The 26,186-nt window shown below is 40.1% G+C and overlaps 1 protein-coding gene across 1 annotated transcript in view; it reads left to right on the top strand.

Moving 5' to 3' along the window:
• The window catches only part of acsl6 (acyl-CoA synthetase long chain family member 6), a 94,553-nt gene that overhangs the window by 5,510 nt on the left and 62,857 nt on the right, over nucleotides 1–26,186 (top strand). Inside the window, exons 2-4 of the mRNA XM_061934243.1 lie at nucleotides 19,948–20,168; nucleotides 20,241–20,355; nucleotides 23,220–23,284. Of these exons, the coding sequence (XP_061790227.1) occupies nucleotides 19,948–20,168; nucleotides 20,241–20,355; nucleotides 23,220–23,284 (401 nt within the window). The remainder of the gene's footprint in view (nucleotides 1–19,947; nucleotides 20,169–20,240; nucleotides 20,356–23,219; nucleotides 23,285–26,186) is intronic.

Raw genomic sequence — 26,186 nt, 5'->3', positions numbered from 1 at the left:
TGGACATTGTTGATTGTCATGTCAAGAACGGACGTACTTAGGGGACGCAGTAAGTTTTTGCTGTCGTCCAGCGTTCTGTTTCTGTTTACTTTGTAGCCAGTTCAGTTTTACTTTCGTTTTGCATAGCCATTGCCTTTCCCTTTCGTTAATTTTTGGTTTAAGCATTACATACCTTTTTATCTGCACACTGCCTCCCGATGTGGTCCGCATATTGGGATCACAACAAACCATCCTCGTCTCACCCGACACTTTACGACTTTTACAAAGCAATTAACTACCCGCTGCCACCTACTGACATGGAGTATTACGTGGTTACCCTGCCGAGTTTTACACAGCACAGACACTAAGCAACGGCACATTATTTGCAGATTATAATTATTGATTTGCAAAAATATTTTTTGGACCAATTAGGTGAAGTTGCATAATTTCCCACGGCACACCAGACAATATCCCACGCGGCACAGTGGTTGAAAAACTCTGTGATACAGTATATAGTATATGGTACACAAGATGGTTTGGTATGGTATATGATACATTTATGGTGTCTGGAACACTATATGATTTGGTATAGTGTATGGTACACTATATGATTTGGTATGGTATATGATACAGTCGGTAGATAGATAGGTACAGTATACAAATACTTTATTGATCCCCCATGGGGGAAATTCAGGTGTCCAGTAGCATAAAAACATATCCACTTATACCATCCATCCATCCATTTTCTACCGCTTGTCCCTCTTGGGGTCGCGGGGGTGGCTGGAGCCTATCCCAGCTGCATTCGGGCAGAAGGCGGGGTACACCCTGGACAAGTCGCCGCCTCATCGCAGGGCCAACACAGATTCCACTTATACCAACAACAATAATAAATACTTAGATACTGACAAGAGTAATAAAAGGCACATGTGTAGTTGTACAGTCTTATGGCCGAAGGAACAAAAGATCTCTTAAACCGTTCCGTTCTGCAGTATATTGAGAAGAGCCTGTTGCCACGGATACCCCTCTGGGCGGCCATAGTGTCATACAAAGGATGTCTGGGGTTACTCAGGATGCCCTGCATGAGGGCCCGCATCCTTCTCTCAAGCACAGCTCCCACAGAGTCCACATTTTATCCACAGTATATATTATATGGTTTGGTATGGTATATGATACAGTATATGGTACACTGTATGGTTTGTTATGGTATATAATACAGTATGTGGTACAATGTATGGTATATGGTACACTATATGGTTTGGTATGGTATTTGAAACCATATAAAGTATATGATAACGATATGGTTTGGAAGTGTACATGATACAGTCTATAGTCTATGGTACACAATATGGTTTGGGATGGTATATGATAGAACATTTTGTACATGGTACACCAGTTGGTTTGTATAGTATGTGGTACAGCATATGGTTTGGTATGGTTTATGGTTTGGCATGGTATATGGTACACTATATGGTTTGATATTGTACATGGTACACTATATGGTTTGGTATAGTATGGATTAGTATAGTATATGGTACAGTATATGGTTTGATATTGTAAAAAGTACACTACATGGTTTGGTATAGTATGGATTAGTATAGTATATGGTACAGTATATGATTTGATATTGAAAAAGGTACACTACATGGTTTGGTATGGTATATGGTACACTATATGGTTGGATATAGTATATGGTACACTATATGGTTTGGTATAGTATGGATTAGTATAGTATATGGTACAGTATATGGTTTGATATTGTAAAAGGTACACTATATGGTTTGGTATGGTATATGGTACACTACATGGTTTGATATAGTATGGATTAGTATAGTACATCGTACAGTATATGGTTTGGTATGGTATATGGTACACTGTTTGGTGTGATATAGTATATGGTACACTACATTGTTTGGTATTGAATGGATTAGTGTAGTATATGGTTTGATATTGTAAAAAGTACACTATATAGTTTGGTATAGTATATGGTACACTACATGGTTTGGTATAGTATGGATTAAAGTTAAAGTACCAATGATTGTCACACACACACTAGGTGTGCCGAAATTATTCTCTGCATTTGACCCATCACCCTTGTTCACCCCCTGGGAGGTGAGGGGAGCAGTGAGCAGCAGCGGTGGCAGGGCCCGGGAATCATTTTTTGGTGATTTAACCCCCAATTCCAACCCTTGATGCTGAGTGCCAAGCAGGGTGGTAATGGGTCCCATTTTTATAGTCTTTGGTATGACTCGGCCGGGGTTTGAACTCACGACCTACCGATCTCAGGGCGGACACTCTAACCACTAGGCCACTGAGCAGGTATATATATAGTATATGGTACAGTATATGGTTTGATATTATATATGGTACACTATATGGTTTGGTATGGTATATGGTACACTACATGGTTTGGTATAGTATGGATTAGTATAGTATATGGTACTGTATATGGTTTGATATTGTAAACAAGTACACTATATGGTTTAGTATGGTATATGGTACACTATATGGTTTGGTATTGTATATGGTATACTACATGGTTTGGTATAATATGGATTAGTATAGTATATGGTACAGTATATGGTTTGATATTGTATATGGTACACTATATGGTTTGGTATGGTATATGGTACACTATATGGTTTGATCTAGATTAGAATATGGTACATTATATGGTTTGGTATAGTATGGATTAGTATACCTGTAGTACATGGTACAGTATATGGTTTGGTATGGTGTATGATACACTATATGGTTTGGTATGGTATATGGTACACTATATGGTTTGGTATTGTATATGGTATACTACATGGTTTGGTATAATATGGATTAGTATAGTATATGGTACAGTATATGGTTTGATATTGTAAAAAGTACACTATATGGTTTTGTATGGTATATGGTACACTATGTGGTTTGATGTAGAATATGGTACACTACATGGTTTGGTATAGTATGGATTAGTGTAGTATATGGTACAGAGTATGGTGTATGGTACACTACATTGTTTGGTATAGTATGGATTGGTATAATGTATGTATTGCAAGATATGGTTTGGTATGGTTTATGGTACTATACGACTGAAGTGTTTTATATCGGTCGATACGGTTAAATATTGATATTTTTTATGACCTTTGGAAAATAAGAAAAATATAATAAATATAAATTTTTTTATTTCAAATGTGACCTTCCTCTGATTATAATCCCCTCAGATATCAAGGCAGAAAGGAAAGGAAATGTCAACACAACAATGGAAAACAAAACAATGTAAACAAAATAGTACAATCTCTTTGAATACTTAACAGTAAGCTCTTAAAATTAAGGTGCAAAAATAAGGAATATGTAAGAAACACTTAATAAAGTATAACAAAATCGTGCAAAGTGAAAAAAATGTAAGCATACAGAAACCTGAGAAGAATAATGTTTTGCAGGTTTAGTGCCAGGAAGTTACAACTGTGCTCTAAAGGGTAAGCGCGGCTAAGGCGGTGTGGTATTCGCAGTCTCATTTACAGACCACACTGGTCTGACTACGGTCCTTTTGAAGAAAAATCCCCAACTTTCTCGTCTCACTCCATGCAAAGAATCAACCGCCAGACAGCCAAACGTGATAGTTGATACTGCTACCTGATTGGCTGTTAGCGTGTCACTCCCACTGATCGGTGATCACTTCCTGTGTTGCTCGGTTACCAACGGCAACTAACCTTGCTTCGCAACTTCAGCTTTTTTCCGACAAAGAAGAAAACAATATCAAATGATTTATCGAATGCATGTTTTATTGATATCAATTATGTGTGTATTGCCCTATATATTGATACAGTATACGGTTTGGTAGAGTTTATGTTATATTTTGTGATATAGTACGCGCACTTAAAATCCTTATTTTTCCTCAAAACTCGACAGTGCGCCTGATAACCCGGTGCGCCTAATGTACGGAACAATTCTGGTTTTGCTTACCGACCTCGAAGCAATTTTATTTGGCACATGGTGAAATGATAAGTGTGACCAGTAGATGGCAGTCAAACATTAGAGATACGTGTAGACTGCACTATGATGGCAATATGACTCAAGTAAACAACACCAACATTTTATATGTTCCATTGAAAATATAGAACATTACACACGGCGCTCAAAAATCTATCAAAATGTTTTAGTACGACTTTGGTAAGCTATGAAGCCACACCGCCTGCTGTGCTTCAACATAGGAGTATTATTATGGTGTGTGTATAAGGTAAGACATATTATCTGGTGTTATGTTTCACAATATTATGTAAAAGCAACTTTTCTTACCTTCTGGTACCCGCTGAACTGTATTTGGGATCTGGATAAATCCTGAAAAATTGCGCGCGTCCGCCTTTGTAGTCCGGGGGGACACCTTAGTGGATAAGCTTCTTCTTTTTCTCTATCTTCTTGTTATGGGACATTCATCCTCCACTGTTGCCATTTCTAATATAAAGTAGTGTAAAGTTCTTATTTATATCTGTCAGTAAACTCGCCATAAAAGCGCTAAAACATACCGGTGTAGTGAGTTTACATTATCCACCCAAATAACTTTAGTTATTAGAGAGTTCCGGTCGGACGGTTTTTCACGGCCAACTTGTTGTTGTTTCCGGTACAGTGTATAGTATGGTTTGTTATTCTATATGGTAGTGTATAAAGTATGGTTTATGGTGAGGCATATGGTTTATTAGGTGTATGGAATGGGATGGTATACAGTTTGGTTTATGGTATGTTATATTGTGTGGTAAATGGGTTACACTTGTACGGCACATTTCTACCTTCAAGGTACTCAAAGCACTTTGACACTATTTCCACGTTCACCTACTGATGACACAGCATCAGGAGCAACTGGGGGGTTTCGTATCTTGCTGAAGGATACTTCATCATGGTCACAGGGACTGAGGATCAAACCCGCAACCATCGGGTTGGGGGCCAACCACTCCACCACCTGAGCCATGCTGCCATATGGTTTAATAGGGTATATAATGTGGGATGGTATATGGTATGGTTTGGTATGGTATTTGGAATGGTATGGTGTCTGGTGTGGTATGGTATAATACGGTATATTTGGATATTGGCTTGTTTGTGTTACAGAAGAGTGTGGGGCTGCCCATTGAGGCAGTGGTGTGGCTGTGGTGGCATGATACCATTTCCATGATCACTAGTGGTAATGGTGTGGCTATGTATGTGTGTAGTGTGCATATGTATGTATTAGAGATGCGCGGATAGGCAATTATTTCATCCGCAACCGCATCAGAAAGTCGTCAACCATCCGCAATCCACCCGATCTAACATTTGATCAGAACCGCATCCGCCCGCACCCGCCCGTTGTTATATATCTAATATAGACGATGCAAGGCATTAGTGAGGTTATAAAGCTTTTGCCTGTTAAAGAAAGGAGACTGATCCAATGCAGCACAGACATTCGCGTGCCACGCTGTCACGACCCAGACGCACACCAGTGCGCAATCATATGGGAGCCGCGCTGAGCGCACCTCCAAGCGCGTCTCGCTGCCGGGGACGGCCGGGTATATGGGCCCGACGCTCCAGCGCCATCCATTTTCAGGGCTAGTTGATTCGGCAGGTGGGTTGTTACACACTCCTTAGCGGGTTCCAACTTCCATGGCCACCGTCCTAGCTGCTGTCTATATCAACCAGGGTGAGCCCCACCCCTTTCGTGAGCGCACTGCGCGCGGAGTGACCCCTGTTACGCGCCCCCAGCAACAGGGGTGGCGGGCAGGTAAGCTGCGCGGGCGGAGCGCGCGGAGTGACCCCTGTTACGAGCCCCCGGCCACGGGGGTGGCGGGCAGGTAAGCTGCTTACCTGCTGCGCGTGACGCCGGCCGCGGCGAAGGCGGACGAGGCGGGGTGTCGGTGCGGTGGGCGCGGTGGTGACCCTGGACGTGCGTCGAGCCCTTCTCGCGGATCGCCTCAGCTACGGCTCCCGGTGGGGCCCTCTCGGGGGAAGGGGCCTCGGTCCCGGACCCCGGCGAGGCGTCCCTTCTCCGCTCCGTAAAAGTGTCCATCTCTTTTTCTTTTTTTTCTTCTGTTGTGGCATATGCTGCAGGTGCCTGCTCGTTTTTCGTATGTGGGTAACAACATTTAACTATGTATATATATTTCCGAATTGGTTTAACTGCCACCCGCCTGAATCTATTTAAAATCTAATTTTTTTTTATTTCAACCACCCGACCCGACCCGACCCGACCCGCGGATAAAATCTAATTTTTTTTAATTTCATCCGCCCGATCCGCGGATAATCCGCGGACTCCGCGGTTGTGCCCGCAAACCGCGCATCTCTAGTATGTATATATCTATAATTTCTGTATATACAAGTTCATTAAGTTTGTACATTGAGTGAAAAGGTAGTTCTAGCTCAGAGTAATTTATGATTTAAAGAAAAGGGGTGGGATTAAATAAGTGTAAACTTCTTCTCACTCCTTTTCAAATATGTAAAAAAAAAAAAAAAAGAAAGTCCAATGCTCATTTGTTTTTGTTTTTTCTTTTCCATTGTTTTCATTTTGTTATAATGTCTGTTAAGGCTATAGTACTGTATTGGATCAGGTTTGCTCTTGTTTTTATGCACATTTGAAATAAAAATATATCAATCAATATGGTATGGTTTGGTATGATATTTGGAATGGTATGGTGTCTGATGTGGTATGGTATATGGTACAATACGGCATATTGTATGGTTTGGTATGATATTTGGAATGGTCTGGTGTGGTATGGTTTAATACGGTATATGGTATGGTTTGGTATGATACTTGGAATGTATGGTGTCTGGTGTGGTATGGTATAATACGGCATATTGTATGGTTTGGTATGATATTTGGAATGGTCTGGTGTGGTATGGTATAATACGGTATAGGGTATGGTTTTGTATGATATTTGGAATGTATGGTGTCTGGTGTGGTATGGTAAATGTTATAACACGGTATAGAGTATGGTTTGGTATAATATTTGGAATGGTATGGTGTCTGGTGTGCTATGGTATAATACGATATATGGTATGGTATTTGGAATGGCATGGTGTCTGGTGTGGTATGGTATAATACGGTATATGGTATGGTTTGGTATGATATTTGGAATTGTATGGTGTCTGGTGTGGTATGGTTTATGGTATAATAAGGTATATGGTGTGGTTTGGTATGATATTTGGAATGGTATGGTGTCTGGTGTGATATGGTATAATATGGCATGGTTTGGTATGATATTTGAAATGGTATGGGGTCTGGTGTGGTATGGTATATGGTAGCATCAAGGGTTGGAATTGGGGGTTAAATCACCAAAAATGATACTCGGGCGCGGCCACTGCTGCTGCTCACTGCTCCCCTCACCTCCCAGGGGGTGATCAAGGGTGATGGGTCAAATGCAGAGAATAATTTCGTCACACCTAGTGTGTGTGTGACAATCATTGGTACTTTAACTTTATAATACGGTATTTGGTATGATATTTGGAATGGCATGGTGTGTGGTATGGTATATGGTATAATACGGTATATGGTATGGTTTGGTATGATATTTGGAATGGTATGGTGTCTAGTGTGGTATGGTATATGTTATAATACGGTATATGGTATGGTTTGGTATGATATTTGGAATGGTATGGTGTCTGGTGTGGTATGGTATTAAAGTATAATACGGCATATGGTTTGGTATGATATTTGGAATGGTATGGTGTCTGGTGTGGTATGGTATATGGTACACTACGGTATATGGTATGGTTTGTTTAGTATGCTCAGCAAGTTATGTTCAGGAACATCATGTGTCACTGCGCCACCATCACCACTGTGTGTGTGTGTGTGTGTGTGTGTGTGTGTGTGTGTGTGTGTGTGTGTGTGTGTGTGTGTGTGTGTGTGTGTGTGTCACTCAGCCGTGTTGAGGATGCCGGGGGAGGGGCCGGCCACACCTCGCACGCTTCAAGGTCTTAATCTCGCTGTTAGCAAGCACACGCTAATCGCTGCAAAGTGCGCGAAGCTAAGTCATCTTCTACTTCCTGTTTAGCCGTCATACTTACAGTATATTGATGGAAACAGTGTCGTGTACATGGATATACTGTAAGTAGATGCATGTAGCAGCCATGCTAAGCATCGTGGCGGCCATCTTGGTGGGGGCAATTTTCCCATTACAGACAATGCCGTTCAATGTGTTGTATATTGAAAATAAATCATAAATTGTTTATTTCTTAATCGATTTTCATGCGTTTTACTTAATTAAATATAAAATGAACATAAAAACATTTTATTATATTGTAAAAAAAAGATGCCCAGTGTCCCTGTTTCAACTCTATCCTAGTGATGCGTTGATGGCGCCGATGATGTCACGAGGTCGCTTTAAAGCGAGACATCTGTGCACGGCGTGGAGATAAGAGAGTGAGAAGAAGAGATCCTCGTTGGCCCTTCATTACCCTCCTTCCCAGGGATAATAAGCTTTGGTATTTTCAAGCTGCTAGCTAATCACTGGCGACGGCCTCCTTCATGGCCTGATGGGGCGGGGCTTATCCACGACCGCGGCCTCGTTCATCCCAGCTCAATAAAAAGTCAACGTCTGTCGAGCCACTTGAGCATTCGAGCAAATGTTCTGCAAAGCAAATGTGAAGTTTTCATTGTACCCAAAACAATCATTCTAACTTTCATTTCTTTGTCATTTTTAGTCATTTAGAATATTTTCTCACCCTTATCATTGCTGATTATTGGCGTCGATATTTGGCATTTTGACGTATATAGGTATCGACCCTTTTTTATCGCTATCAACCTTTTTTTTGTTTTGTTTTTTACAACAGAAGTGAGCTGCTGCCTGCTCTCTTTTAAATTCTAAATTTAGTATTTAAAGAGCAGGCAGCAGCTCACACATTCTCATACTTTCTGTAATATTCAGGAAGAAATGATGTCATCCAGCTTGAAAAAATGTCTCAACTATAATCTACAAACCCCGTTTCCATATGAGTTGGGAAATTGTGTTAGATGTAAATATAAACGGAATACAACGATTTGCAAATCATTTTCAACCCATATTCAGTTGAATATGCTACAAAGAAACATATTTGATGTTCAAACTGATAAACATTTTTTTTTGCAAATAATCATTAACTTTAGAATTTGATGCCAGCTAGAGATGCGCGGTTTGCGGGCACAACCGCGGAGTCCGCGGATTATCCGCGGATCGGGCGGATGAAATTAAAAAAAATTAGATTTTATCCGCGGGTCGGGTCGGGTCGGGTCAGGCGATTGAAATAAAAAAAAAAAAGATTTTAAATAGATTCAGGCGGGTGGCAGTTAAACCAATTCGGAAATATATATACATAGTTAAATGTTGTTACCCACATACGAAAAACGAGCAGGCACCTGCTGCATATGCCACAACAGAAGAAAAAAAAAGAAAAGAGATGGACACTTTTACGGAGCGGAGAAGGGACGCCTCGCCGGGGTCCGGGACCGAGGCCCCTTCCCCCGAGAGGGCCCCACCGGGAGCCGTAGCTGAGGCGATCCGCGAGAAGGGCCCGACGCACGTCCAGGGTCACTACCGCGCCCACCGCACCGACACCCCGCCTCGTCCGCCTTCGCCGCGGCCGGCGTCACGCGCAGCAGGTAAGCAGCTTACCTGCCCGCCACCCCCGTGGCCGGGGGCTCGTAACATGGGTCACTCCGCGCGCTCCGCCCGCGCAGCTTACCTGCCCGCCACCCCTGTTGCCGGGGGCGCGTAACAGGGGTCACTCCGCGCGCAGTGCGCTCACGAAAGGGGTGGGGCTCACCCTGGTTGATATAGAGAGCAGGACGGTGGCCATGGAAGTCGGAACCCGCTAAGGAGTGTGTAACAACCCACCTGCCGAATCAACTAGCCCTGAAAATGGATGGCGCTGGAGCGTCGGGCCCATACCTGGCCGTCGCCGGTAGCGAGACGCGCTTGGAGGTGCGCTCAGCGCGGCTCCCATATGATTGAGCACTGGTGTGTGTCTGGGTCGTGACAGCGTGGCACGCGAAAGTCTGTGCTGCATTGGATCAGTCTCCTTTCTTTAACAGGCAAAAGCTTTATAACCTCACCATACCTGCCAACTTTTGAAATCAGAAAAACCTAGTAGCCAGGGTCCAAGGGCCACAGGCCCCGGTAGGTCCAGGACAAAGTCCTGGTGGAGGGTTCAGGGCTTCGCCCCCCGACGCAAAATGATTATTAGCATTCAGACAGGTTAAAATGTTGCTAAAACCATCACTTTTCTATCAGTCACAGTGACTTTTCAAAACAAAAATATTACAGCAAAAATCATATGGGTTGATTGGCATGTTTATTCTGTAAGCTAACTTCAATAGTTTGAAATTATTTTGACAGTTAATGCCAGTTATCCTGTCAACCTTTCACAAGACTTCAATTTGTTAATTGAAAGTATAAACAGTATAAACACTTTTTACAGTAAACAAATGGTAAAACAGTACTAAACAATTCCATTAAAAAAAAAATTGGTGTCATTATTAACTTTCTGTCCAAGCTTGTATAATCTACTGCCTTGTTCAATTGTAAAAAATATTCTGTGCCTAAAATTCACATTTCTATCACAATTATCATACTGTAAACATGGTAAGCTAACTTCATTAAAATTAATAATCCTGTCAATAGCATGGAATTACAATTCAAATGTAGTTTTTTGTAAGCCTTTCAAAAGAATTCAAAATATGAAAAATTAATGAAAATTAATTTAAGCCATCAGACACTTGAAAAGTGGCACATCACATCTCTAATGTAATCATTTGAACTTTTCAACAGAAATAGCACTGCAAAAATATTAAGGACATACTTCTGTATTTTGGTAGTTATGCTGTCAACATTTAACAAGATTTCTTCAACTTGGACTTGAAAGCATAAATAGTATAAACACTTTTAACAGTATGTCGTGCTGTGAAATACAGCCGACAGGATTGCGCACCAAACACGAAGCAAGGCCAAAGTGCATGCATGGTGCAGGAGAACAAAGGACTTCTTTCATTTAAGGTTTGTGATAAACCATCAAACTCATTCGTTAAAAGGACTCTATAGTAATATAAAGCGAATTTTTCTGGACATTATCATGCAAGAAAAGTTTATTTTTGGGACCGCGATCACCGCGTAATGATTTTTAAAGGTTGCATTACAAACATTTAACTGTCCCATGTGATCAGCCAGTGCGATTGGAAGTCCATGCTCAATTATTGCCTCCGTAAATAAAACTTCGGCATTTATCACATCCAAAGAATCTGTTTGGGCGACGAAAAACATTGAAAGTTTTCCGCTTGTATCGCTAGCAACGGCATTAGACTTGTGTTTTTTTGTCCCAACGTGGTCTTTTACATCGCTAATTCCTCCGTGTCCGATCGAAAAATCTTGTCTGCACAAGGTGCAATTCGCGTAGTTTTCACCCTTTTTTTTTTTTTTATTAATGAAAAACCGTATTTTTTATCACTGCAACCGTATCCCGGAATAGGTTGATGAAAACCGTACGAATTACGGGAAAACCGGAATAGTTGGCAGGTATGCCTCACTAATGCCTTGCATCGTCTATATTAGATATATAACAACGGGCGGGTGCGGGCGGATGGCGGGCGGGTGCAGTTCTGATCAAACGTTACATCGGGTGGATGGCGGATGGTTGACGACTTTCTGACGCGGTTGCGGATGAAATAAATTGCCTATCCGCGCATCTCTAATGCCAGCAACACGTGACAAAGAAGTTGGGAAAGGTGGCAATAAATACTGATAAAGTTGAGGAATTCTCATCAAACACTTATTTGGAACATCCCACAGGTGAACAGGCAAATTGGGAACAGGTGGGTGCCATGATTGGGTATAAAAGTAGATTCCATGAAATGCTCAGTCATTCACAATCAAGGATGGGGTGAGGGTCACCACTTTGTCAACAAATGCATGAGCAAATTGTTGAACAGTTTAAGAAAAACCTTTCTCAACCAGCTATTGCAAGGAATTTAGGGATTTCACCATTTACGGTCCGTAATATCATCAAAGGGTTCAGAGAATCTGGAGAAATCACTGCACGTAAGCAGCTAAGCCCGTGACCTTCGGTCCCTCAGGCTGTACTGCATCAACAAGCGACATCAGTGTGTAAAGGATATCACCACATGGGCTCAGGAACACTTCAGAAACCCATTGTCAGTAACTACAGTTGGTCGTTACATCTGTAAGTGCAAGTTAAAACTCTCCTATACAAGGCGAAAACCGTTTATCAACAACACCCAGAAACGCCGTCGGCTTCTCTGGGCCTGAGCTCATCTAAGATGGACTGATACAAAGTGGAAAAGTGTTCTGTGGTCTGACGAGTCCACATTTCAAATTGTTTTTGGAAACTGTGGACGTTGTGTCCTCCGGACCAAAGAGGAAAATAATCATCCGGATTGTTATAGGCGTAAAGTTGAAAAGCTAGCATCTGTGATGGTATGGGGGTGTATTAGTGCCCAAGACATGGGTAACTTACACATCTGTGAAGACGCCATTAATGCTAAAAGGTACATACAGCAACGTTACCATGGACGCCCCTGCTTATTTCAGCAAACAATTCCAAGCCACGTGTTACATCAACGTGTCTTCATCATCCAAAACTAATGTAATGCATCCAAACAACAGAAGAATAAGTGATTATTACATTTTAACAGAAGTGTAGATAGAACATGTTAAAAGAGAAGGTAAGCAGATATTAACAGTAAATGAACAAGTGGATTAATCATTCATTTTCTACCACTTGTCCTTAATAATTTTGACAAAATAATAGAATGATAAATGACACAATATGTTACTGCATATGTCAGCAGACTATTTAAGAGCCTTTGTTTGTTTACTTACTACTAAAAGAAAAGTTGTCTTGTATGTTCACTAAAGCCAATAATGATCTTTTTTGTGGTCCCCTTCATTTAGAAAAGTATCGAAAAGTATCGAAATACATTTTGGTATCGGTACCGGTACCAAAATATTGGTATCGGGACAACACTAGTCACTAAAGGTCCCATGTCTCCTAAAAAATCATGTTAAAAAAACACCTTAAAGCATTGTCCAGCTATTTATTAACGTAGACTATTCATGTTTAAATAACTTTTACTGCAAATGAATATCGGCTCCAAATATCCGTTATCGGCCCCCTTGACTACTAATAATCGGTATCTGTATCGGCCCTGAAAAAAACCGGTCTCTTTGCATATACAAAGGTTTTTTATACTATCGATTATTTTCTATATTTAGACCTAATTAGAGCTAATTATTGTGTTTTATTATTTGTGGTCATATATTATATATGACTTTTTAATAATAATTTTAAAAAAAAATGCTGGCCTTATATCCATACTTCCACGCTAATTGAAGCCTAAAAGTGACGTACTCAGAAGCAAGAAAATAAAATCATGTATGATGGCGGTCATAATCCATTGATGGACATTTAAGCAGAAAACTCAGAGACCTCACTTTTGTTTTTTTAACGCTGACTGCGAGTCTCCTCTCTGTCCCGCCAGCTGCAGCAACAAACTTTCACCTCCTGGAAGAAACTTGTGTCCCCTGGAGGACCCTTTTTTTATTTCAGTTACTACAGGACAAAAATGTCTGATCTTTGTCTTTCTTGTACACTACTTTTTGTTGGACAATGAACGCAACACCATGCTACTTCCTGAGACACTGAATGAACACAACACAATGCCCTGAGATAGACACTGAACACAACTAAATACTCCATAATAGACACTGAACGCAGCACATTGCTATTTCCTTGGACACTGAACGCAACACAGTGCTCCAAGATAGACACTGAATGCAGCACATTGCTATTTCCTTGGACACTGAACGCAACACAGTGCTCCGAGATAGACACTGAACGCAGCATATATTTCCATGGACACTGAACGCAACACGATGCTCCAAATAGACACTGAATGCAGCACATTGCTATTTTGTTGGACACTGAACGCAACACAATGCTCTGATGTAGACTCCGAGCGCAGCACGTTGCTATTTTCTTAGACACTGAACGCACCACAGTGCTCCAAGATGCTGAACGCATCACAAGGCTATTTCCTTGGACACTAAACACAACTAATTGCTCCATAATAGACACTGAACGCAACACAATGCCCTGAGATAGACACTGAATACAACTAAATACTCCATAATAGACAATGAACGCGGCACATTGCTATTTCCTTGGACACTGAACACAACACAGTGCTCCATGATAGACACTGAATGCAGCACATTGCTTTTTCCTTGGACACTGAACGCAACACAGTGCTCCAAGATAGACATTGAACGCAGCATATATTTCTATGGACACTGAACGCAACACGATTCTCCAAATAGACACTGAATGCAGCACATTGCTATTTTGTTGGACACTGAACGAGACACAGTGCTCTGATGTAGACTCCGAACGCAGCACGTTGCTATTTTCTTAGACACTGAACGCAACACAGTGCTCCAAGATGCTGAACGCATCACAAGGCTATTTCCTTGGACACTAAACACAACTAAATGCTCCATAATAAACACTGAACGCAACACAATGCCCTGAGATAGACACTGAACACAACTAAATACTCCATAATAGACACTGAACGCAGCACATTGCTATTTCCTTGGACACTGAACGCAACACAGTGCTTCAAGATAGACACTGAACGCAGCATATTGCTATTTCATTGGACACTAAACGCAACACAATGCTCCGAGATAAACACAGAATGCAGCACATTGCTATTGCCTTAGACACTGAACGCAACTCAATGCACCGAGATAGACCCTGAACGCAGCACATTGCTATTTCCTTGGACACTGAACACACACAATGCTCCGAGATAGACACTGAACGTAGCATATATTTCCTTGGACACTGAATGCAACACAATGCTCCAAGATAGATACTGAACGCATCACATAGCTATTTCTTTGGAAACTAAACACAACTCAATGCTCCATAATAGACACTGAACGCAACACAATGCTCCGAGATAGACATCGAATGCAACACAATGCTTCGAAATAGACACTGAACGCAGCACATTGCAATTTCCTTACATACTAAACGTAACACAGTGCTCCAAGATAGACACTGAACGCAGCATATATTTCCATGGACACTGAACGCAACACAATGCTCCGAGATAGACACCGAATGCAGCGCATTGCTATTTTCTTAGACACTGAATGCAACACAGTGCTCCAAGATACTGAACGCATCACATTGCTATTTCCTTACACACTGAACGCTACACATTGCTCCAAGATAGACACTGAACGCAGCACATTACTATTGCCTTAGACACTAAACGCAACACAATACTTCGAAATAGACACTGAACACAGGACATTGCTATTTCCTTGGACACTGAACGCACACAATGCTCCAAGATAGACACTGAACGTAGCATACATTTCCTTGGACACTTAACGAAACACAATGTTCCAAGGTAGATAATGAACGCATCACATGACTATTTCTGTGGAAACTGAACGCACACAATACTCCAAGATAGACACCTTATGCAGCACATTACTATTTCCTTGGACACTCAACGCAATACAGTGCTCCGAGATAGACCCTAAACGCAGCACATTGCTATTTCCTTGGACACAGAATGCAAAACAATGCTTACAGCTAGACACTGAATGCAACACAATGCTTCGAAATAGACACTGAATCAAGCACATTGCTATTTCTTTGGACTCTGAACACAACACAGTGCTCTAAGATAGACTCTTAAAGCAGAACATTGTTTTTTCCTTGGACACTGAATGCAATGCTATGCTCCGAGATGGACACATCACATGGCTATTTCCTTGGACATTGAATGCAACACATAATCACAGATAGACACTAACACAATGCTCTGAGATAGACTATGAATGCAACACATTGCCATATCCCTGGGAATTGAAGGCAACGCAATGGTCCAAGATAGACACTGAATACAACACAATGCTTCGATATAGATACTGAACACAGCACATTACTATTTCCTTAGACATTGAACGCGACACAATGCTACAAGATGGACACTGAACACAGATTGATGCTCCAGGATAGACACTAAACGCACCACATTGCTATTTCCTTGCAGCACATTACTATTGCCTTAGACACTGAACGCAACACAATGCTCCAAGATAGACACTGAATGCAGCACATGGCTATTTCCTTGGACACTGAACGCAACACAATGCGCCGAGATAGACACTGAATCCAACACGTTGCTTTATCCTTGAACACTGAACACAAGACAATGCTCCAAGATAGACTCTAAACACAGCACATTGTTATTTCCTTGGACACTGAACGCAACACAATGCTCACTGAATACAACACAATGCTTCGAAATAGACACTGAATTCAACACATTATTTCCTTGGTCAATGAATGCAACGTAATGCACCAAGATAGACACTGAATGCCACATATTGCTTTTACCTTGGACACTGAACACAACATGATGCTCCACAATAGATACTTTACACATGATAGACACTAAACACAACACAATGCTCCAAGATAAACTCCAAACACAAAATTATAGACCCTGAACACAACACAATGCTACTTTCTTAAACACGGAACACAATATGATGCTCCATGATAGACACTGAACGCAACACAATGCTACGTCCTTAGACACTGAACACAACACAATGCTCAAAAAAAGTTGAAGTAGAATGTTGTTAGGGCCTCAAAATAGTGAAAAGGTTGTCTAAGCGTATTCAATAGACACTGAACACAACATGATGTTGATTAGTAGTCTTTGAAAGCAGCACTGCTTTCTGAGACACTAAATGCAACATTATAGTTCTTTCTTAGACACTGTATGCAACATAATTTTTCTTTCTTAGACACTAAACACAACATGATGTTTCTTTCTTAAACACTGAACGCATCATGATGTTTCTTTCTTAAACACTGAACGCAACATGATGTTTCTTTCTTAGACACTAAATGCAACGTGATATTTTTATCTTAGACATTAAATGCAACGTTATGTTTCTTCCTTAGACAATAAGAGCAACATGATGTTTCTTTCTTAGACACTAAATGCAACATGTTTCTTTCTTAGACACCAAACACAACATTTTTCTTCTTTAGACACTGAATGCAACATGACGTTTCATTCTTAGACACTGAACACAATGTAATGTTTATTCCACATGATGTTTCTTTCTTAGACACTAAAAGCAACATGAAGTTTCTTTCTTAGACACTGAAAGCAACATCCCGTTGCTTTGTTAGACTTCAAACGCAACATTATGTTTCTTTCGTTGACACTGAACGCAACATGATGTTTCTTCTTTAGGCACTAAACACAATATGATGTTTCTTTCTTTGACACTAAAAGCAACATTACTTTTTTTGTTAGACATTAAAGGCAACATTATGTTTCTCTCTTTAACACTAAACGCAACATGATGTTTCTTCCTTAGGCAATAAACACAACATGTTTCTTACTTAGGCACTAAATGCAACTTGATGTTTCTTTCTTAGACACTAAACGCAACATGTTTCTTCCTTAAACTCTGAATGCAACATGATGTTTCTTTCTAAGACACTAAACGCAACATGTTTTTTCCCTAGGCACTAAACACAACATGATGTTTCTTCCTTAGACACTAAATGCAACATGTTTCTTTCTTAGACAGTAAAAGCAACACAATGTTTCTTTGTGGGACACTAAATGCAACATCATGTTTCTTTCTTAGACACTGAACGCAACATGATGTTTCTTCTTTCGGCACTAAACACAACATAGTTCTTTCTTAAACACTAAATACAACATGGTGTTTCATTCTTTGACACTGAATGCAACATGACATTAATTTGTTACACACTAAACGCAACATTATGTTTCCTTCTTTGACACTCATTGCAACATGATGTGTCTTTCTTAGACACTAAACGCATCATGATGTTTCTTTCTTCGGCACAGAATGCAGCATGTTTCTTTCTTAGACACTAAACGCAACATAATGTTTCTTACTTAGACCTTAAATGCAACATGTGTCTTTCTTAGACACTAAACGCATCATAATGTTTCTTTCTTAGGCACAGAATGCAACATGTTTCTTTCTTAGACGCTAAACGCAACATAATCTTTCTTTCTTAGACACTAAACGCAACATGTTTCTTCCTTAGACTGAATGCAACATGACGTTTCTTTCTAAGACACTAAACGCAACATGTTTCTTTCCCTAGACACTAAACACAACATGATGTTTCTTCCTTAGACACTAAATGCAACATGTTTCTTTCTTAGACTCTAAAAGCAACATAACGTTTCTTTGTTAGACACTAAATGCAACATTATGTTTCTTTCTTTGACACTGAACGCAACATGATGTTTCTTCTTTCGGCACTAAACACAACGTGATATTTCTTTTTCTTGGACACTAAATACAACATGGTGTTTCCTTATTTGACACTGAATGCAACATGACATTTATTTGTTACACACTAAACGCAACGTTATGTTTCTTTCTTTGACACTGAACGCAACATGATGTGTCTTTCTTAGACACACAATGCAACATGTTTCTTTCTTAGACACTAAAGGCAACATGTTTCTTCCTTAGACTGAATGCAACCTGACGTTTCTTCCTAAGATACTAAACGCAACATGTGTTTTCCTTAGGCACTAAACACAACATGATGTTTCTTTCTTAGACACTAAATGCAACATGTTTCTCTCTTAGACACTAAATGCAACATGTTTCTCTCTTAGACACTAAATACAACATGTTTTTCCTTCGACACTAAACACATTATGTTTTTTCCTTAGACGCTAAACACAACATGATGTTTCGTCCTTAGACACTAAAAGCAACAAGATGTTTTTTCCTTAGACACTAAATACAACATATATTTTTTTCTTAGACACTAAATACAACATGTTTCTTTCTTAGACACTAAATGCAACATGTTTCTCTCTTAGACACTAAATGCAACATGTTTCTCTCTTAGACACTAAACACATGTTTTTCCTTAGACACTAAACACAACATTATGTTTCTTCCTTGGACACTAAACACAACATTATGTTTCTTCCTTAGACACTAAACACAACATGATATTTCGTCCTTAGACACTAAAAGCAACAAGATGTTTTTTCCTTAGACACTAAATACAACATATATTTTTTTCTTAGACACTAAATACAACATATATTTTTTTCTTAGACACTAAATACAACATATATTTTTTTCTTAGACACTAAAAGCAACATGTTTCTTTCTTAGACACTAAATACAATGACATTTCTTTCTTAACCCCTAAACGCAATTTGATGTTTATTTCTTAGACACTGAATGCAAAACATTGTTCCACGGCAGACACTGAACGCAACACAATGGACATTAGACGTTACACTCAACTTGATGCTATTTAATTGACACATTGAAGGCAACACTATGCTGCTTCTTTGTTAGACAGTGAACGCAACCCAGAGTTGCTTCTTTTTAGAAACTAAACTCACAACGGTTGTTTTTTGAACACTCAATTTATGGATTTTTTGTTAGACAGTGAACTGAACCTGTGTCAATAGACAGTGAACGCATCATGGGTCGCCCCATAAAAATGTAACTGTGGAAGTCGCTTCCTAGCGGTCCCACTGACAGACACTTCACAGGAGCCAGGCGTGCAAAGTTGAACAAAGTTTTTAATGTGCATAGATTTCTCCAAGTCTTTCTCCCGCAGAACGTGACTTTTCAGTCACGTCCGTATCCTCTCTCTCCTCCTGCTCCCGGCCGCTTACTGTTAAGGACAACAGATGATTAGATTAACACGTACCACCTGTGAAATCTAATCACCTGCCAGCCGTGTCTCGCCGTCAGCACTGCCACGCCCCCGTCTGATGGTGCTATGTCCTCAGCACCATGGACAGAGGCGGTGACCTTTGCTCCTGCAGGCGGCGCTGGCCTCATCTCCCTCCACAGTAACATAGGGAGAAAAAAGCAGGAACTTTATGTTTCTCCTACGCAGAGCTGAGTTCCACGCTGAAGGAGAAGATGCAGGCCCAGGAGATGATGAGCAGCCTGAGGGTACCAGAGATGGACGAGCTGGGCCAGTTCTTCCGCTCGCTGCCCACCTCCACGCTGGTGGGACTCGGCGCGCTCGCCGCCGTGCTGGCCTACTGGCTGGCCACCCGGCCCCGCCCCATCAAGCCGCCATGCAGCATCCTCCACCAGTCTGAGGAGGTGCCGGTAAGTCTCTGAGGGTTTTGGACGAGTCAGCGCGTTAAGTACAGGTAACCCGGCTGTCTCCTGTGTTGTTAGCATGAAGACGGGGGTCGCAGGTCAATGATGGGCGACACCTCCAAGCTGCTCACTCATTACCACGACGACGCCAGGACCATGTATGAGGTCTTCCAGCGAGGCCTCCATATATCAGGTGGGTCCATGGCGATATTTGAATCCCTCCAATGATTCATTGCCACAGGTTTTTATGCAAAACCTGAACATGATTCAATAGCGGTGTGAATCCTTGGGCACTTAATGATTCGATCCGATTCTGAGTCCTGGCGTGATGATTCGATTCAGATTCTCGCAATGTATTATTTGGTATAATAATCATAATGAAACTTTTTCAAAACACGATACAGGTTCTATACAGTCGTGGTTTGGTTCTTTTATGAATTTATTATGGGTCTACTGAAAATGTGACCAAATCTGCTGGGTGAAAAGTATACATACAGCAACATACATTACCAATGTTGGTGATGTTACAAAGTTACAATCACACCAAATTAGCTTCATGGCATGGCCTCTTAACTTCATGTGAGTGAATAATGATTGACAACACCTGTTGACTTCTCTGAGCACATTTAAATAGGGCTCATGTGATGCAGGCAGTAGACTCGGTTGACAATGGGAAAGTCAAAGGAACTCAGCACAGATCTGAAAAAAACGAATCATTGACTTGAACAAGTAAGGAAAGTCACTTGGAGCCATTTCAAAGCAGCTTAAGGTCCCACTGTGCAGATAATTGTTTGTAAGTATAAAGTGCATGGCACAGTTTTGTCACTGCCACGATCAGGAAGAAAACACAAGCTATCACCTGTTGCTGAGAGAAAATTGGTCACGATAATAATAATAATAATAACTGGGATTTATATAGCGCTTTTCTAAGTACCCAAAGTCGCTTTACATGTAGAACCCATCATTCATTCACACCTGGTGGTGGTAAGCTACTTTCATAGCCACAGCTGCCCTGGGGTAGACTGACGGAAGCGTGGCTGCAATTTGCGCCAACGGCCCCTCCGACCACCACCTATCATTCATCATTCAATTCACCGGTGTGAGTGGCACCGGGGGCAAAGGGTGAAGTGTCCCGCCCAAGGACACAACGGCAGCGATTTTTGGATGGTAAGAGGCGGGAAAGCGAACCTGCAACCCTCAGGTTTCTGGCACGGTTGCTCTACCCACTACGCCATGCCGCCCACGATGATCAAGAGTCAACCGAGAACCACCAAAAAGCAGGTCTGCAATGAATTGGAAGTTGCCGGAACACAGGTGTCAGTGTCCACAGTCAAGCGTGTTTTGCATCGCCATGGACTGAGAGGCTACCATGCAAGAAGGAAGCCCTTGCTCCAGAAGCGACACCTTAAGGCTCGTCTAAAGTTTGCTGCTGATCACATGCACAAAGGTGAGACCTTCTGGAGGAAAGTTCTGTGGTCAGATGAAACAAAAATGGAGCTGTTTGGCCACAATACCCAGCAATATGTTTGGAGAAGAAAAAGTGAGGCCTTTAATCCCAGGAACACCATTCCTACCATCAAGCATGGTGGTGGTAGTATTATAATCTGGGTTTGTTTTGCTGCCAATGGAACTGCTGCTTTACAGAGAGAGTAAATGGAACAATGAAAAAGGAGGATTACCTCCAAATTCTTCAGGACAACCTTGTCATGCCTGTTGATCATGTTTTTGTTTGGCCATGTGCTGTTTGGTTTTTGGACACTTAGTTCCTGATTTTTCACTCCCTTGTTTTGTCACCATGACGACCGAGTAGTTGCACCTGTTTTCACGTTCGGACTTTGGGCGGTATAGCTCGGTTGGTAGAGCGGCTGTGCCAGCAACTTGAGGGTTGCAGGTTCAATCCCCGCTTCCGCCATCCTAGTCACTGCTGTTGTGTCCTTGGGCAAGACAGTTTACCCACCTGCTCCCAGTGCCACCCACACTGGTTTAAATGTAATTTGGATATTGGGTTTCACTATGTAAAGCGCTTTGAGTCACTAGAGAAAAGCGCTATATAAATATAATTCAATTCACTTCACTCACACACCTGTCATCAATCATGTCACTAGTATTTAAGCCTGTCCTTTTCAGTCAGTCTGTCTAGCGACATTTTCATGACCCGCTTATTCCATCGTTTATGCTTCTTGCCATGCCACGTAAGTCTTTGTTCTGCTCGTGTCACAGTAAGTGTTTTATTTGTTTCACGTCCATAGTTTTTGCCCAAGTGCTAGTTTTGTTTTCTTAGCCAAGTTTGTACTTCCGCCTTGTGCGCGCGCCTTTTGTTCCTTTTTATAGTAATAATAAAATCATGTGTTTACCTCCAAGCCATGTCCGATCCAACTTTACTTGCATCTCGGGAAAACAAACACCCCATAGTCCACGTTATGACAAACCTAAAATCATCAGCCCGGAGGTTGGGTCTTGGGCGCAGTTGGGTGTTCCAACAGGACAATGACCCCAAACACACGTCAAAAGTGGTAAATCAGGCTAGAATGAAGGTTTTAGAATGGCCTTTCTCAAAGTCCTGACTTAAACGTGTGGACAATGCTGAAGAAACAAGTCCATGTCAGAAAACCAACACATTTAGCTGAACTGCACCAATTTTGTCAAGAGGAGTGGTCAAAAATTCAAGCAGAAGCTTGTGGATGGCTACCAAAAGCGTCTTATTGCAGTGAAACTTGCCAAGGGGTATGTAACCAAATATTAACATTTTTGACCCAGCAGATTTGCTCACATTTTCAGTAGACCCATAATAAATTCATAAAAGAACCAAACTTCATGAATGTTTTTTTGGGACCAACAAGTATGTGCTCCAATCACTCTATCACAAAAAAATAAGAGTTGTAGAAATGATCGGAAACTCAAGACAGCCATGACATTATGTTCTTTACAAGTCGGATGTGAATCGATTTCTTTGTGCAACCCTAATATTTTGGTCTCATTCACTCACTGGCCACAACATTAGGCACACCCATGTTTGGTTTTTTTTGTAAACATTTATTGTTTTGTTGCCATAAACAGGTGACGGTCCGTGCCTGGGTTCACGTCTCCCCAACCAGCCTTACAAGTGGATTTCCTACAAGGAGGTCAGTGCCAGACATACACAGAAAGTCCTGCGCCTAATCTGCCTAGCAACCAATCCTCTTGCTAGCGAAAGCACACTTTGCTTGGATGAAGTGAATCGTTTTCATATTTTATATTCCCTAATAGCAAGAAACTTTTTCCACTGAGGGCCACAAACTGAAAAATCAAAGCAGACGGGGACCATTTTTCATTTTCAACACCAATATATTATATAGACGTTTTATATCATTTATATACATGTCAACAGCAACACAAAAGTTGGCCATAATACAATGTTATAATTGTCATCAACAACATAAAAGATGGCAACATTACCATGTTGTTTGTCAACAACAACACAAACAATGGCAACACTAAAGATGTCAACAATAACAAAAGATAATTATACCATGTTGTGTTTGTCAACAACAACACAAAAGATGTCAACAATAATAAATATGGCAATAATACCATGTTGTGTTGGTCAACAACAACACAAACGATGGCAACAGCCATACTAAAGATGTCAACAATAACAAAAGATAATAATACCATGTTGTGTTTGTCAACAACAACACAAAAAATGTCAACAATAACAAATATGGCAATAATACCATGTTGTGTTGGTCAACAACAACACAAACGATGGCAACAGCCATACTAAAGATGTCAACAATAACAAAAGATAATAATACCATGTTGTGTTTGTCAACAACAACACAAAAGATGTCAACAATAACAAATATGGCAATAATACCATGTTTTGTTTGTCAACAACAACACAAAAGATGGCAATAATACAATTGTGTTTGTCAACAATACAAAATATGGCAATACCATGTTGTGTTTGTCAACAATAACAAAACAATGGCAACAACAACACAAAAGATGGCAATAATACAATTGTGTTCGTCAACAATACAAAAGATGGCAATAATACTATGTTGTGTTTGTCAACAATAACAAAACAATGGCAACAACAACACAAACAATGTCAACAATAACAAAATATGGCAATAATACCATATTGTGTTTGTCAACAACAACACAAAAGATGGCAATAATACAATTGTGTTTGTCAACAATACAAAATATGGCAATAATACCATGTTGTGTTTGTCAACAATAACAAAACAATGACAACAACAACACAAAATATGTCAACAATAACAAAAGATAGCAATAACACCATGTTGTGTTTGTCAACAACAACACAAAAGATGGCAATAATACAATTGTTTGTCAGCAACAATACAAAAGATGGCAATAATACCATGTTGTGTTTGTCAACAATAACAAAACAATGGCAACAACAACACAAAAGATGGCAATAATACAATTGTGTTCGTCAACAATACAAAAGATGGCAATAATACAATTGTGTTTGTCAACAATACAGAATATGGCAATAATACCATGTTGTGTTTGTCAACAATAACAAAACAATGGCAACAACAACACAATATGTCAACAATAACAAAAGATAGCAATAACACCATGTTGTGTTTGTCAACAAAAGATGGCAATAATACAATTGTTTGTCAGCAACAATACAAAAGATGGCAATAATACCATGTTGTGTTTGTCAACAATAACAAAACAATGGCAACAACAACACAAAAGATGGCAATAATACAATTGTGTTTGTCAACAATACAAAAGATGGCAATAATACTATGTTGTGTTTGTCAACAATAACAAAACAATAGCAACAACAACACAAACAATGTCAACAATAACACAATATGGCAATAATACCATATTGTGTTTGTCAACAACAACACAAAAGATGGCAATAATACAATTGTGTTTGTCAACAATACAAAATATGGCAATAATACCATGTTGTGTTTGTCAACAATAACAAAACAATGGCAACAACAACACAAAATATGTCAACAATAACAAAAGATAGCAATAACACCATGTTGTGTTTGTCAACAACAACACAAAAGATGGCAATAATACAATTGTTTGTCAGCAACAATACAAAAGATGGCAATAATACCATGTTGTGTTTGTCAACAACAACACAAAAAATGGCAATAATACAATTTTGTTTGTCAACAACACAATGGCAACAGCAACACTAGAGATGTCAACAACAACACAAAAGATGGAAATAATATTATGTTGTGTTTGTCATCAACAATACAAAATATGGCAATAATATCATGTTATGTTTGTCAACAATAACAAAACATTGGCATCAACAACACAAAAGATGTTAACAATAACAAAAGATGGCAATAATACCATATTGTGTTTGTCAACAACAACACAAAAGATAGCAATAATACAATTGTGTTTGTCAACAACAATACAAAAGATAGCAATAATACCATGTTGAGTTTGTCAACAACAACAGAAAAGATGGCAATAATACAATGTTGTTTGTCAACAACATTATAAACAAATGGCAATAATTCCATGTTTGTGTTTGTCAACAACAACACAAAATATTTCAATAATTCCATGTTGTGTTTGTTAACAACAACAAAACAATGGCAGCAACAACACAAAAGATATCAACAATAACAAAAGATGGTGATAATACCATGTCAACAACAACACAAAACATGGCAATAATACAATGTTGTTTGTCAACAACATTACAAACAAATGGCAATAATACCATGTTGTGTTTGTCAACAACAACACAAAAGATGGCAATAATACAATGTTGTTTGTCAACAACATTACAAACAAATGGCAATAATTCCATGTTGTGTTTGTCAACTACAACAACAACACAAAAGATGGCAATAATACCATGTTGTGTTGGTTAACAACAACAAAACAATGGCAACAACACAAAAGATGGCAATAATACAATTGTGTTTGTAAACAACAATACAAAAGACTCCCCTCAAGATTGGTCCTGGGGACCTGGAAGGTTCTCAATCATAAAAATATTTTTAAAAA

The sequence above is a fragment of the Nerophis lumbriciformis genome, linkage group LG03 (assembly GCF_033978685.3).
Source record: "Nerophis lumbriciformis linkage group LG03, RoL_Nlum_v2.1, whole genome shotgun sequence".
Lineage (NCBI taxonomy): Eukaryota > Metazoa > Chordata > Actinopteri > Syngnathiformes > Syngnathidae > Nerophis > Nerophis lumbriciformis.
The sequence above is the reverse complement of the archived record's forward strand: the minus strand, read 5'-3'. Positions and strand labels throughout refer to the sequence as shown.